Source organism: Ammospiza nelsoni, chromosome 18 (assembly GCF_027579445.1).
Source record: "Ammospiza nelsoni isolate bAmmNel1 chromosome 18, bAmmNel1.pri, whole genome shotgun sequence".
In the NCBI taxonomy this organism is placed as follows: domain Eukaryota; kingdom Metazoa; phylum Chordata; class Aves; order Passeriformes; family Passerellidae; genus Ammospiza; species Ammospiza nelsoni.
In genome coordinates, this window is record NC_080650.1 from 11,164,912 (window position 1) to 11,179,661 (window position 14,750).

A 14,750-nucleotide genomic window follows, 5' to 3' on the forward strand; every position below is an offset into this window, starting at 1 on the left:
CTCATGTCTGTACGGTGTGAGGATGCCCAGGCTGCAAGGGCGAGCGGCCGGCACCGCTCAGGACTTTGCCTTTGTCTCAGGGGCAGCCGTGAGGAAGGCGCTGCGGCCCCCCCCACCCCCGCGGCTCCCCCGGCCCCGCTGCCCCTTTAAGAGGCCCCAGCGCCGTGTCAGTGCCTGCGCCGGGTCCTTCCCTCCCCTCCCCTTCCGCAGCGCCGCCGGAGCCGGGCCGCGATGGGCCGCCCTGGGCAGCGGGGGCTGCGCCGCTGGGGGGGCTCCCGCGGGGCCGCGGCGCGCTCGGGCACCGCCGGGTAGCGGCGGAGCTCGGCCGGGACGCGCCGCCCGCATCGCGCGGGGACCGAGTGCGCCCCGAGCGCAGCACAATAGCCGGGAGGAGGAGACAGGGAAAGGGGCAGGGGGAGAGGAGGAGAGAGAAAGAGAAAGCACAACACGGGGGCTGCCGAGGCAGCGCGGAGCGGAGGGCTCCGGAGCGTGGCCGCGCTGAGGACCGTGCCCAGGACGGCGGCGACAGGAGGTGGGTGGGGGGCGATATTTACCTTCCCTCCCCCGCCCCGAGCCCGCTCCTTTGTCCACGCGCTTTGAAGTGCTCGGGGATCGCCGGGGTGGGAGCATTGTTGTTCGCCAGCGAACGATCGGTCATGCCGGGGAGAGGGTAGCGAGTGTACGCGGGGCTGGGGCCGGCAGAAGCAGGAGACGGGGAGGAGAGACGATTGCGAGAGAGGATCGCTGCCTGCCTCCCGCTGCCCTGCATGGACCGCGAAAGAGACGCGCTGAGTTGACCCTGCCCGAGCTGTTTCTGCTTCTACATGTGAGATCCGGTTGGTTTTTTCTTTCCACCTCTTTCTCTCCAGCCTCCTTCTCGTATTCTCCACTTACTCCCGTATGCAAAATGGTGGACCCTGTGGGGTTTGTAGAGGCTTGGAAAGCACAATTTGCAGACTCTGAGCCTCCTAAAATGGAGCTGAAATCTGTGGGAGACATTGAACAGGAACTGGAGATGTGCAAAGCATCTATCCGGAGACTGGAGATGGAGGTTAATAAGGAGAGGTTCCGCATGATTTACCTGCAGACTCTTCTGGCAAAGGAGAAAAAAAGCTACGATAGACAGAGATGGGGTTTTAAACGTGTTTCTCAGTTGCCTGAAGGGGGTGCAGAGCAGCAGATCCAGGACCTGCATCATCACCAGTCTGCTGACCAGGACGAATATGAAAAAAGCAAGTCACATCACGGGGAGGAAAAGTTCAAACCCAGGATACCCTCTATGAGGAAGCTGTCTACCCAGAGCGATGGGTCAGACCTGTCACCTTTGGACAGCCCCCACCACGGGGAAGGAGAGCAGGACAGGTGTAAGTACTATGGTGAAGAGAAACTGAAGAGAGTGGTAGAAGACATGGAGAATCGCTGTGATACAGATGGATCTCCTTCAAAACACAGATCGGCTTCCACTCGCAGGCTGGTGGGATCTGCTGAGAAGGAGGGATCATTTGAACCTAAGGAGAGAGGGAACAGCACCAGCGTGGCAGCCCTAAGGTCCAATTTTGAGAGAATGAAAAAGGTTAATTCTCACTCTTCTGGCGATAACAAGGATGTTGTTGAAAAGCCCTTTTATGTGAACATGGAGTATCATCATGAGAAGGGTCTAGTAAAGGTCAACGATAAAGATGTTTCTGATAAAATAAGCTCCCTTGGTAGCCAAGCCATGCAAATGGAACGCAAAAAGTCTTTGCACTCCCTCCCTTCTAACATGGTACCCAGCTTCAGCGAGTTCCAGAGGCCTGCCTACAGGGGAAGGTCCTCAGAGAGCAGCTTTGGCTATGATGGAGAATATGAGGATGCTGAACTGAACCCCAAGTTTCTTAAAGATAACCTGATTAATGCTAATGGCAGCAACCGCTCACCTTGGCAGCCCATGGACTTTCAGCCCTATCAGAGTATCTACGTTGGTGGCATGATGGGGGAAGAAGGAAAAGGACCTATTCTGCGAAACCAGGGCCCACCCGACCAGGAAAAACATCTCACGTGGCCCAGGAGATCTTATTCCCCCAGGAGTTTTGAAGATATTGGAGGAGGATACACTCCTGATTGTAGCTCTAATGAGAACCTTACCTCCAGTGAGGAAGACTTCTCCTCAGGACAGTCCAGCCATGTCTCGCCCAGCCCCACCACGTACCGCATGTATCGGGATAAAAGCCGCTCCCCCTCGCAGAACTCCCAGCAGTCCTTTGACAGCAGCAGCCCACCGACCCCCCAGTCCCAGAAACGGCACCGGCAGCAGCAGGTCATCGTGTCTGAGGCCACCATTGTGGGGGTACGGAAAACAGGACAGATCTGGCCTAGTGATGGAGATTTGCCCTCTGCGAGGTGTCACCAGGACAGCTGTTTCCACGGGGACACAGGTGTGTACCAGCTTTTTGCTTAGTCTTTTGCATGTATCCAGTAGGGAATGGCGTCCTGGAAATGGATGGGAGAACCTCTGTGAATCACTGTGAGGGGAACACTGTTTCATGTGAGGATTCTGTGTTTAATTTGTAGTTTTGCTGTTTTAGGGAGATCCTACAGAGGTATATGTGACACTGCATTTTAGGAATTCAGTCTGGATTCCCAGAAGGGTTGATTCAGACTTCTTTTGAGAGGATCAATGGAGTCCTATATTAATAATTTCTTCAAGTTTCAGTCTGAATACTGAGCTAAAAGGGGCCAGAAGTTCACCAGGTATTCACCATTTGTGGTGAATTCACCACCAGTTTATTCCCTCCCTCATATTTGTGCCCTATGGAGTAGTTAAACTCTACCTCACAGGTGGTAGTGTGCCAACAAGCCACAACCTGAGGGTTTTGCCAGAGCTTTACTGATAATGATGCTGCTCCCACAGTCTTGTTTTTTCCTGTCTGTATTAATTGCAGCGGTAGTTTCTCGTCTGCCTCGTGTCAGCCTTCAATTAAAGCTGATTGGAGGTGATGATTGTGCAGCTCTGTTCTTGGAGCTTTCTGCTATCGCTGAGTGAAGAAAGAACTTGGAATATCAGGAAGCCCTGAGGGAGAAATGTTAACTACATTTCAGCAGAATAAAACTTTTCATTTGGGGAAGGATGGGCAATGCTTGAATCCGTTTTTGTGTAACTCATTCAGGCATGCAGGTGTGTCTGTGGAACACAGTAAGTTTATAGGTGGAAGAGGCATACAAGAATTGTATTAATTCAGATGCAGTTTTTGAATGTCTGTGTATGCCTGAACCTATTTGGCAAGGCATGTAATCTAAATAGTATCTTGTGCTAACACCTATAGTCTCCTATGCAGTAAATGAAAATCAAATCCAGGAATGAAGAAAATAGGAATGTTTGTTTTGACAGATTTCTTTAATTATAAATCTGTGAGTTCTCTCATGGGTTTTTCTTTGTCTCTTTGAATCTCTCAGTTTAATAAGGGATTAACATGTTATTTGTCAATGGGACCAAATTCCTGTAGTATTGGGTGATTTCAGAGGCCTGTCAGAGATGTCCTTTTCTCAGGTTGTGAGAATTTTCTCTGTTACTTCTCAGAAGAGAAACTGCTTGAAGGAGATGCCTGGCTTTACTTTCCCTGCTGATTGTTTTTGTCAGGAATACTTTTGGGAGCCACAATGGAGAGAGAACTCTTCTGTGCTCTGCTGCCATCCTCTTGCCCTGTTGTGTTATTGAAAGGCTGGACAGTTGTAGTGGATGTTCAATGTCCATGGATGCTCTGCACCTCCTCACGGTGACTTCTCCCTTATCAGATTGGGTGGACATCCCTGTTTTCTCTCTGGGACTGCTGCATTCTTGCTGGCTTTTAGGGGAGAGGCTGAGTCTTGTGCTCATTTGAACTGAGCTCAGCCATCTGTCTCTGCTCTTGTTTACTGATGCTCTTTAGATGACTGGGGAGCCTCCTGGCAATTTCAGCTTTTGCAGAAGGAAACAAAGGGGTAAAAATAACAAAGGTTGATAAAGCTTGAGGATAAATTCAGCTTTTAAAAAGGCAGTAGGTAATTTTTATTTTAAATAATTTAGCTGGGATAAAAAAAAATAAGGCAGCTGAAAAGTCAGAACACTTACAATTCCTGGATGCACTGGAAAGCTTTGTGTCTTGTTCCTAAGGATGACCACACATTGCAGGCAAGGACAGAATGTAACTGATCCACCTTCTGCTTTCCTCAGCACAGGGGGTGACATGGCAAGCTTAGCAGGAACTTTCACCAGATGGCTAATCAGCACTGTCTTGCACATTAGCTGGTGGCAACTTTTTACTTAACCAAAAAGGCTCATGCCTTCAGGAGGGCTGTGCTTCTGATTAATTTCTACTGAGCATCATTTTTATAGGAGTTTTCTTTCCTTCCCAACTGGGATGAATTTTGATCTGGAACCAGTTGGCATCACCGCCTTTTCCTAAAACAAACAAAAGGCCTGAGAGAGCAGTGTGTGATGATCTGGCTGGCTCCCATTCCCAGCTACCCTGCTCTGATCCGGGCTGTTCTCCATGCCCACGTGGTACCAAAGCCATTCACACATCCAGACACATTTTCCAGCACCTGTGGTTCACTCACTGCTTCTGCCAGGCTTCCCTAAAGTTTTGCTTGAGCAGAGTGCAAGTTTCAATCACAGTAGGTTCTGGCCAGCCTTCATGTTAATTAGCATCAAGTGGGGTTTATTCAACAGTACTTGACTTCCCTGTGTATTCAGATTGTTTTTTGTTTTCTGGCTTTGCCTTTGATCACTCTTCCCGTAGTAAAGCTGAGTGTGCTGGGGACAGGTGCAGTGTGAAATTTCCATCTGGATCTGTCCCAGTGCACCTTGAGCTTGGCCAGCAGACGCATGCTGTTCTGGCCAAATTATTTCATGACTTCACAGTTAAGTGTTTTCCTGATTTTGTATTACAAAAAAAGGATGTAACTCTCAAGTGGATGGGGTCTGTGCCAAAATTTGAATCTGGGTTTTTGGAAGTGGATTATCAAAAATATTAAAGCAGACCAAGGTATAGTAGGCTCTCAGTTTTTTCCAAGGAGCAGCATGAGAGCTTTAGGGTTGAGATTTGGTAATAGCTGTACTTTCTATTAAAAGTACTTAATGAAGCCTGGGCAAAGATATTGATATTAGGATTAATTATGTATCACTAATTTCCTGTAGTGGGAATAGAAAAAAAAATCACATCTTAACTTTGCATTAAGCTTGAATATCTTTACTATGATTGTGAAGAAAGAACAAGATTTTTAAAATTCTGCCTTCTGTTAAACGTTAGTTGCAGAAGTAGATGTGAGAAAAGGCACCCATTGTACATTTCTGCTTATGGTCAAGGGGAAAGTTGCACAGTTCTGTTATGGAGCAGTGAGATCCAGCAATGGCCTCAGCTGGGACAGTTTCTAACAGCACTTTGTTAATGAAGAGCACACTGGAACTGTTGCTTGGCTTTGGAGCTTGCTGCATAAAATCAGTGTTGTCACTCTGTGTGAAATGTGTGAAATGATTTTATCTGTCTGCATAATAACATGGAAACTTTCTGGAGTCCACGTAAATAACATTTACCTGCACAGCTGCCTGCCTCAAGGTGCCCCAGCACTAACTCTGTTCACGTGAGAGGACCTGGTGGTGCTCTGAGAGAGCCGTGCCGGGCTCTGTCTCCAGACAGACACCAACCACCACAGGGCTCAATATGAGGTCACTTTGGGCATATGTGTCCTTTAATTCCATTGGAGTGAGCTTTTACTTATTTTAGCCTCTACTAAATGTAGGAGTTCTGAATGTCCCTTTCTGGAGAGCATGGAACGTTCCCTGTTTTTAGTGAGTTTATTGTAGGGAAGGGAAAGAGCAGTGGAATTTATGCGTGTGAACTGCAAACCTCACAGATCCTGTTATGTCAACAGAAGGCCATTTTAAAACTCCTGCTTACCTAGAGCTGAAGGTTCTTCAGTTTTTGTGTGCCTTGAATGCCTGACCAGATAGGCAGGCATCTGAAATTCCTGCTTTTAAGGCAAACTTGACACTACTTACTTGTTAAGCCCCAAGAAATCATGTGGTGTCTCATCATGGGAGGACCTTAGTCTGTACCAGTGTCTGCAGGGGTTTGCTTAGGGTTTGCTTCCTGAGTTATTTGCATCTTCTGAGATTGTAGACAAGTTTCTTAACTCTGCACTTCTTCCACCCAGTATTGCATTCTGTGAATTTTAGTTTTGAGATGGAGTTTGAAAAGTTCTTTGTGGGATTTTGCGGACTCCTGAGGCAACATGTCAGTGATGTCGCTGTCGTTCAGAAGCACAACTTCCCTTTGAGCAGCTGAGGCAGAACTTCAGCCCATTCTGTAGAGATTCTTCCTTCTGCGGAGCTGAAATGTAGGAACTTCTACAATGTGCAGATTGCTTGTTAATTTTAAGGCCTGCTGGCCATAGGTCCTGCTTTCCATCTGTGACTTACACTGGATCAATAATGCAATTTAAATTTTCCTGACGCTTGTTTAGTTCATTTTGCTGTTACTTCTTAAACGTGTTTTAATTCTTTCCTGTGATGATCAGTGATTTTCTTGATGGCAAGATGCTGTTTAAATGCAAGCCCCCACCCTGCCTTGCTTTTCAGCATTTCAGTGGCTTTTGAGATTTCAGAGATTATCAGGATGCTTGCACTACCACTCCCCTCTTCTTAGTCTGGGGGAGTGAAGAGCTCCCTCTCTTTCTCCTCCAGATTTCCTTTCCCTACAGCAGAGTTTAATGGAATCCACAGAGGTGCTTTATGTCCCCAGTGACTGTAGTGGACTCTGAAGTGTTTGTTTTGTTCCTTCTTCCCCAGAGAGTTGCTGATGTTTACCTCAGGCCTACCAGAAGTAATAGCATGTAGACAGATTTTATTTTTTTCTTTCTTATGTTCACCCTAGATCAGGTATTTTTGCAGTCACAAAGCACCTGCCTTTGAAGTGGGATTGTAAACCAATCCACAAAGGAGTTGTCTGGTACTGGGGAGCCCTGGAGACTGCTGGTGTCCCCTCATCTGGACAGACTTCCAGGGTGCAAAACTGGAACTCTATATTCTTAATTCTTATAGTTATGCTATCTTGTGCTGATGCTGAAAGGAAGAAGGCTAAGAGCTTGCTATTTTGTGGAACTAATTGCTCTACCATTTTTCTTAAATGTTTCCATTTGTGTAAGATCTCTGGTTTGGATATTTGGATAAAATGCTAAGTACTCTGTTCAGTCACTCCTTCATAGACAGCTTGCTTTTCACTGCCACCAGAAAGTTTCACTGAGACCTGAGCAAAAGTAATAAAATGAGTTCACTGGAATGGCAAGGAAGCATTCTGAGTAAGAGATTTGGGATGAAACAAAAATAAGGTTTAATTAGAAAATTTGCTTTTGCTAAATCTTCAAGTGTGGATTAGGACATGCTTATTTTTGACTGCTGGGCAGCATACTAGAGTTATATACTGACTCTTCAAAGAAGTGTTGGGGGTGGGGAGTGTGATTTGTAATCCAGATTTGGCTTTGAAGGGTACCTCAAAGAAGGGCCAACAAAGGAGGCCTAAGCCTGTGAAGGTTTGAGCCCCAATAACAGGCTGGAAGCAATTCTTCTTCCAGTTCTAGCATGTTTAGCAGTTTGCTCTCTAATGCCCTTCCCTGTGCCCCAACCTCTTAGGGGTAAGCAGCCATCATGCAGAGGCAAGGGGGACCTGCATTTCAGCTTCAAGGAATTTTGGAGGTCAGTCCATAAAGGTTAATGAGGTGAGACTTGGCAAGCTGTTTGAGAATTGCTCCATTTCAATTACCACGGGGAAGCATATTGCTGCTCATGGAAATCAGAGTGTTGATTGGAGGCACAGCTTATCTGGAGCTTGCTTTTCCCCAGAGAAACCAAGACCAGCAGTTCGGGGTTTTTTTTTACTGTCTCCTCTTTGATTTGTTCTGCTCAGTCAGATAAGCATGGAAAGAATAATAAGGGTCTGATCTTGTTCTTCCCCTGGTGAAATATAAGTAATCTTTTGCTGGCACATGTAGGAAAAGCAATGGTGTTCCAGTCCAGGTTGAATGGCACATGGATGGAGGGGCAGGCTGCAAGTGACTGAGAAACGCTGGCATGGGTTAGTTTGGGTGAGAGCATATGAATGAAGGACTTCCAAAACACCGATTTGAGTGTCTTGGGTTACAAAGCAGGTTTTGGCCAGCTCACTGATGACAAAGTGATTGCTTTCCTGATCATATCTTTAAATTACAAGTGATATGAAAGTAACCATAAGCTGTAAGTAAATACTTGAATGTTGATCTGTCCTTCTACTGAGACATTTTTACAGATCCATAACTTCTCTATTTCGTTTTTTTCAAATTGTACTGTATGTGCTTTAAACAGTCAAAGTGTCCTGTGTAGGACAGCGTTGTATTTCAGTCACAAAATCTGGCTCAATTTGCAGATTGGTCAGTTACTAAAACAACAAAGCATGTCTCCCTCTCCCTGCCTTCTTCCTAAGTGCCAAAATGGTATCTCTTAGACCTTTCTTAACCAGGTAATGGCTCATGTAGTAATCAGATTATTGCAAATGTAATTGGAGGCTCTGCCCAAATGTGGCAGCTGGAGTCAAGTTAGTTGCTCATGGCTACACAGATGCTGGAGGAGTATTTGTGTGAGGAGTGCCCTGTAGGAAGTGTGAATTGCTGACGTTCAGTGTGTTAGTTTGTACTACTGAATTGTGCCTGTTGGTATTACAGGCCTTTTGCATAGTTGTTAACTTTTGTTATTTTGTTATTTTCAGTCATTTCAGCAATCTCTGTTACTACTGGGTGGGGTGGTATTTTTAAAAAAAACATTATTTATTTTATCTTGTGGAGGAGAAACATTATTTTTAGAAGAAAGAAGGTTGTGGTGGATCTACTCTTCTGGAAAATAATTATTTTTTTAAACCCTCAAAACCACCCCATCTTCTTCAGGAGCTTCTGCACAACTTCTGAAGTATCTAAAATCCACAAATTACTTGCAGATTGGTCTATGACAACAGCACAGTAGCAGCTATGGCAGGCTGCTGTGGATTGCATGGTTTATCTGAAATCTAAGCAGGCAGCCCTGGTAGGAGTTAAATAGTGAGTAACTTGTGTGCTTGGACTCCTCTCCTTGAGGTGTGGAGAAGTGCACCTTGGCTCATTGTGTGTGTTTACTTCTTAAGAACTCCAGAACATTCTAGACTCCACACTGCAATGCAGCTCCTTCTCTGCTGGGGTATTTATCAGCTCTTCTGTTATCAGCAATTACATGCTCCCTTGGCTGCAGAGCTAAGGAAGCAGTGCCCATTTTGAACCCACAAGATGGGTGAGGCTGGAGCAGGCTGTTGTTAGATCAGTTTTAAGAAACCCAACACACAAAAAGCCACCAAAAAGCAACAAATCCCTCAGTTGCCTACAGCCACATCTGTGTGTTCCTTTGAAATGGGCCAGCAGCTTCCTCAGGTAATCTGTTCTGAAGGAAAATACCTTGTTCCCTGGAGCATCAGGCTCCAAATGCGTTTGAGCTGCTAAAAAGGGATTGTAATTGGTGTGTTGTCAGCAGGGAGGTGTCACACACAAGCACAGCACTGATTTGCTGCAGTGCAGTTCCATGGCAGGGTAGGACTGCCCAGCAAGCAGCCCCTGCCTGGGCTCAGGGTGTCCCAGAGGAGTCAGATTCTGGTGCTTGCAGTGAGCCAGGGCACACAACACTTGTTTCTGTGCCTGCTGGTCCAGGTGCCTCAGCTCATAATTCACTGCCTCAGTTTCAGTTCTGCTTCCTGCTAACCCAGAGCTGCTCCGGAAATTTTTGTATAGTGGCCTGAAGTGACATTATGACATGAAGTTCTAGAAAATACTAATCTCAGAACAGTAGATCACTGTTGGAAGACTTGGATGCCTTGGATTCCCTGTCTTTGCCTGTCACTTCTATAAACTGTCCCCTTTGTTTGAATCCTTTTAGGTAGAACAAATATGGAAGTCCCTTCCCTGGGTAGGACAATTTTGCTTTACACTCTCCTGAGGTGGTTATTGGACCTTGTCAGTCTGACAGGGATGAAACCACTGACGTTGTTCTGAGAAAACACAATAATGCCTCAACTGGCTTTGAGGAAATCATGGTATTTGGATGAATAAATCTGTCTTTGCCAGCTGTATCAATAACTTATTTGGATTTCTAGATTAGTCAGCAGAGAATACCCAGTTGCAAAATTGTCTTGCAGTTCTCCCACCTAAGCCTAAGTGTGGTGGATACCAAAGCCAGTGCTTAGGTGGGATTGAAGGTGTCTTGTACAGGTGATGGGCATCCTACCCCACGTCAGTGGCTGCAGTGAGGAGAGCACATCTCACAGTCCATTCCTTGTTTTTCTTTTCTTGGTTTTCTTAGAAAGCTGATGAGTGAAATCTGAATTGCAAGGAGGAAGAAGAATCTGACAAGCTGTCAGATGAAAATAGTCGCTTTAGCCTGGGGACATAAACCACTTCTCTAGTCCTAGTATTGATCATCTGTGGCTCCTGGTCTGGGGTAAATGGGCATCAGGAGGAGAATGTTTTAGTCAGATCCAGAGTATTGTCTCAAGGGCTCCCTAAGCTGGAACAAGCACCTCTCAGCTCACAAAAGCAAGATCCTCAGGGGTCCTCAAGAGCTGCTTCTGACTCTGACAGAAAGCTGGTGCACTTAATGTGAGCAATTCATTGGGCTTAAAAGTCACCTGAATAATTGTTTGGGTGAATCTTTTGTTCAGCCTTTTCTCCATTGGCATCTTTCCCGAGGAACTTACTCAGGGGAATGAAGAATACTGAATAACTCATTTGTGTTGCCCATTGTCTGCTCTTGCCCTCTTTCCCTTGGAACCTGTGACTGTAATGGGCCCAGAGGCAGATGCTGCTCTAACAGAACTCATGATAAGCATGTGTGTGATCAGGTGAGGGGCTGGTGTGTGACAAGCAGGATTGTGTTTAGTCCTTGAGTATATCCAGAAGAGCCAGTGTGTGCTCAGCTCTACAGGGAACCCAGAAACCATTTGCTGTCTCACACTTATTCAACAGTTCAGTTTTTTGCTGGCAGAAGGGCCATTGGCAGACCTGGCTGATGGTCCCCATCCTCTTTTCAGAGGATAGGGACCAAGGAAGTTCCCTGGTTTTCCTTTGGTGTTTCAGGGGGTGTACTGAGCTACAGGCCTGACTGCCTTCTTGAATTGATCTGTACTGCCTGACAGGGATGAGAGACTGATTGCAATTTTGAGATGGTTTGCATGGTCTGGTGCTCTTGCCATTCAGATGAGGGCTGGGTTCTGCTTCATGTGAAAGCAGAAGGTCTCTCATATCTTATGAATTTATATGAGGCCACAGTGCAGACAATTATTTTTCACTTCCCTGTATTCTTGAGTGATGTTTTCACTCACAATGCAGAGAATGCAGACCTGTCACTGCACCCGTTCAGGCTTTGGAGGGGCACTTGCTCTGTTTGACTTGCTGAATTTCTTGAAGTTCCTCCTGAGCACAGCTGAGCAGTCCCACAAACCCATAAACCTTTTCTTTTGCATTGCTGAGAAGCCACACTGCTTTATATAGAAATATTTACATAGGATTTAAACATCACTTTGACCCTTCCTAATCCAAATTGATTTTGCATCTTCTGTATGCACTGAGTGAAATGTGCAGTCACAGAGCTGAAGTCAGCCTGCTATTACCAGTTTCTCTGTATTGCTAAAAGTCTCAGTGTTCTCAGGAGGAAAAAATATTAGGAAAGAAGGTATGCATTTGGAATAAATAACAAGGAAGCAGCAAGAGAGCTTAACAAATTTTGTTTTGTTTTGTTTTTTTTTTTTTCCTTGGATTATTGCTTTTGGTTTATTTAATAGTTGAAAACACCAGTGGCTGCTCTTGAGACTTCTAACAGATTTTTGGGAAAGCCTTGATTGAGGTCTTGCTGATGCCAGGAGAATTCTGGTGATAGTTTTGCTGTGAGTGAAGCTCCACAGCAGTAGCTGTTTGTTTCTATGTAACTACCTGAACCAGAATTTCCAAGATACTTTGATTTTGAAGTTTGAACTTGAGCTCTGACTTCAAAAGCACTGATAGTGTCTTCACAGGCTTAGATTATAAATGTTTTAGAACTGACATGCGTGCAGGTTGTGCTGTTTCAGTAGCAGTACTGATGTGGCTGAGCTGTGCTGGGCAGGCAGTTCAAAACTGTAATTTTGTTTTGAAATTTCTTGTACCTCTTGGAGAGCTGTGTAAGCTGGCCATATGTATGTATCTGCCATGCCTCCTGGTTAGGTGCTATGGAAACACTAATGTAATTTGGACAGCATTTTTATTTTATTTAATAATTCTTTTAGCCATCCTGCATCTGCCATCCTAAAGGGGAAAGTGGCCTGACAGAGTGAGAAAATGGTATTTACATCAAAATAAAAAATATGTTCTTTCCAGTTTGCCCAATCCTCTGAGCTAGGACTCTCAGAGTGAGTTTTGGTTAGGTAGGGCTTTTTCAGTGTTCATGGAGAGAAAAATGTGTGTGTAGAGTATGTGAGACACCAGAAGGTGCATTGCCCTCCACTGGGCCATTGTCTGCAGGGGCTGGGGCTGTGTCACACCCACCCTGCTGGGATGGGGCTGTTCAGTGGCACTGACCTGTCCTGTGTGCTCAGCAAACCTGCCCTAGGCCTGACCTTGGCTACCCCAAATTCACTCAGCCTCGAGCACTGACCTAGACATAATTTGTTGTGGTCTCTGCTCAGACTGACACAGGGACTAATGTGATCTAAGCTCTGCTTTGTTCTGTGCTGATAGGTAAACATAATAAAATTTCTGCTGCAGATAAAGGGTTACACATCTTCCTGCAGTTAGTGTCCTCCATTCCTGAGCATGTTAGAAGTCTCAGCATCTCCACTTAAAGCAAAGAAGGAGACCTGATTATCTGTTACATAAATGTGTTCTGAATATTTATGTGCACAAGAAGAATCTGAAGAGGAAGAATTTTTAACTTGAATATTTTATTCTCTGTATAGGTGTTTCAGACTGGTTTCAATGTATATGCAAATATACACTGATGCAAAGATACAAGCAAATTTACAGAGTTCTACCTAAACTTTATAAGGAGCTTTTTCTTGTAATTAGACTAACATCTGGTTAAGGAAGTATTCTGATGCTAAAACTGCTTTTCCCATTAATAGACACTTGCCATGTAGGGCTGATGCACATTGAAACAGGCTTGTTTAATAGTCCTTAATAATTGGTTGCTTTGTGGTTGTGTTTTTTAGCTTGTAAGGAAACGAGTCATTTGCAAGTTTTTTTCCAAACACATTTAAAGAATGAAAAGGGAACTTAAGAAGAAAAACAGCCTTAGGTTTATAGCAAGCTTTTATCTTAATATAGTGATTTGCATAAATAAATTTCCAAGTGTGTTAATGAGGAAATATGCAGCTCAGTCTTTTGAGTTGTTGAAACTCAGGGTTTTAGCTGAATTTGGTGAGCTCTAGTGTACTGGAATCAAATTTGGTGCATTTCTCCTGGATCATGCTTTAGTTAGTAAATTGATTAACTTCCTCTCTAGGTATGTGTTTAGAAATTGTTTTGTATCCATGTTTAACTTTTAAAGGAAAATACTGTCAAAGAAAAAAAAAAACCAAAAAAAAACCAAAATGCAGTGGAAAAAACCAAAAAAAACCTGAGTTCTGTTGCTGGAGGGCTTGCCCTTTTACTGATTTCTACAATTCATATGCTTGCTTCCACTATTTCTTTTTTTTTCTACTTAATTCTGTGTTTCCTTTCCAAGTAAATAAGCTCAGAATCTGGGGGTTTTGCCTCTGGCTGTGGTTGCTCCTTATGTGTTAATTCTCTGGGTTTTCTACTTCTTCCTTCTTTTGGTTTATTTGCTTAAAATTTGAAGCACGAGCTGCCTTGTTTTACAACATGTATCTGTGTATGTCTTCCAGTATTTTCTTATTATGCCCCTTGAGGCTAAATCTTGATTTAAATTGTCTCTGGTGCTAAAGCCTCATGCTGTGACCTGCTGCCCTGTCAGCCGTGCCAACAACTGCTCATTTCTGGCTGCACGCTGGGAGCTGGATCAGGGAATTTATCTGAGGCATTTTGGGGGGTTTTGTTTGGTTTTTTTCTGAGCCAAAATCAATCAAACAAAAATCACAAAACTCACCCAAGCAAAGCACAAACCCCCTCTAAGCATGGATCATAATCTGTGCTCCTGCAGATGTTGCTGGAGGAGCAGTAACTGATGGGGTGGTGGTGGGGCAGAGTGTGATGCCATGAAAGACAATTTCCACTTAAAGCCCCAGTCCCCTGTGGCTGTTAATTCAAATAACAATGGGACATTAATGCTGAGAAGTCTTGTTTAACTTCAGCAGTTTCACTTATGACTCTCCAGCTGCTTTGGGGTCTCACAAAGAGGTTTGGGGTGTCCTTTGAGCAGAGTACCTCTTCCCCAGGAAGATGCCTTGTTTCTGCTGCTGGCAGAGTGTGAATGAGTAAAAGCTGCTTGAGAGCTTGCAGATATTTCAAATTGCTTTGTAGAATAAATCCAAGTGGAATGCTGGGACTGAAAATGGGAGTATTTGCAGTAAGACAGACCTGATGACATCCTGGTGACATGGTGCCTGAAATTGTAGCTCTGTGACTGCATATGCCTATGACATCCATTTTCTGTATGAGTGACTCCCCTTCCAGCTGCCTACATAAGTACTTTGTGGTTTCAATTATTACATCAGCAAATACTTTGACTGGTTATGACCAGGAGAAAATGGAAGAAAAGA

General features: G+C 44.8%; 1 protein-coding gene across 2 annotated transcripts in view; it reads left to right on the forward strand.

Moving 5' to 3' along the window:
* The first annotated feature begins 419 nt into the window (after positions 1–419).
* BCR (BCR activator of RhoGEF and GTPase) overlaps positions 420–14,750 on the forward strand; it is a 99,966-nt gene continuing 85,635 nt past the window's right edge. For both annotated transcript variants that reach the window (XM_059484848.1, XM_059484849.1), the window contains exon 1: positions 420–2,414. In XM_059484848.1, the coding sequence (XP_059340831.1) occupies positions 908–2,414 (1,507 nt within the window). In that variant the 5' untranslated portion in view covers positions 420–907. The remainder of the gene's footprint in view (positions 2,415–14,750) is intronic.